This window comes from Trypanosoma equiperdum (assembly GCF_001457755.1).
Source record: "Trypanosoma equiperdum strain OVI genome assembly, contig: ctg_334, whole genome shotgun sequence".
Lineage (NCBI taxonomy): Eukaryota > Euglenozoa > Kinetoplastea > Trypanosomatida > Trypanosomatidae > Trypanosoma > Trypanosoma equiperdum.
Window position 1 is genome coordinate 474 of NW_027124237.1, and position 263 is coordinate 736.

Consider the following 263-nt stretch of genomic DNA (forward strand, 5'->3'; position numbering starts at 1 on the left):
TCCAGGAATACTGGCAATGAGCAGTGTTTTGAAACGTTTATTCTGTAAAAACTGGCGAAAAACATAGTAGATTCCTAGCAATTCACGTTTTTTCCACGTAAAATCGACAACAAAATTGAACATGGATCCCAGCAATATCTAAATAACGCAAGACATTCGACAACTTCTAGCCACTCCGCCGGCAGCGGCTTGGGACTAAAAAACAAACCAGTGTGAATTCTAACGAAGAAAACAGGTTTTCAACAATGGACAAAGCTTTTCTT

At 39.2% G+C, this 263-nt stretch overlaps 1 pseudogene across 1 annotated transcript in view; it reads left to right on the forward strand.

Moving 5' to 3' along the window:
• The first annotated feature begins 245 nt into the window (after positions 1 to 245).
• TEOVI_000125300:pseudogene overlaps positions 246 to 263 on the forward strand; it is a 1,331-nt pseudogene continuing 1,313 nt past the window's right edge. Inside the window, exon 1 of the mRNA in view lies at positions 246 to 263. This exon is cut by the window's right edge and continues 3 nt beyond it. Coding sequence covers positions 246 to 263 — 18 coding nt within the window.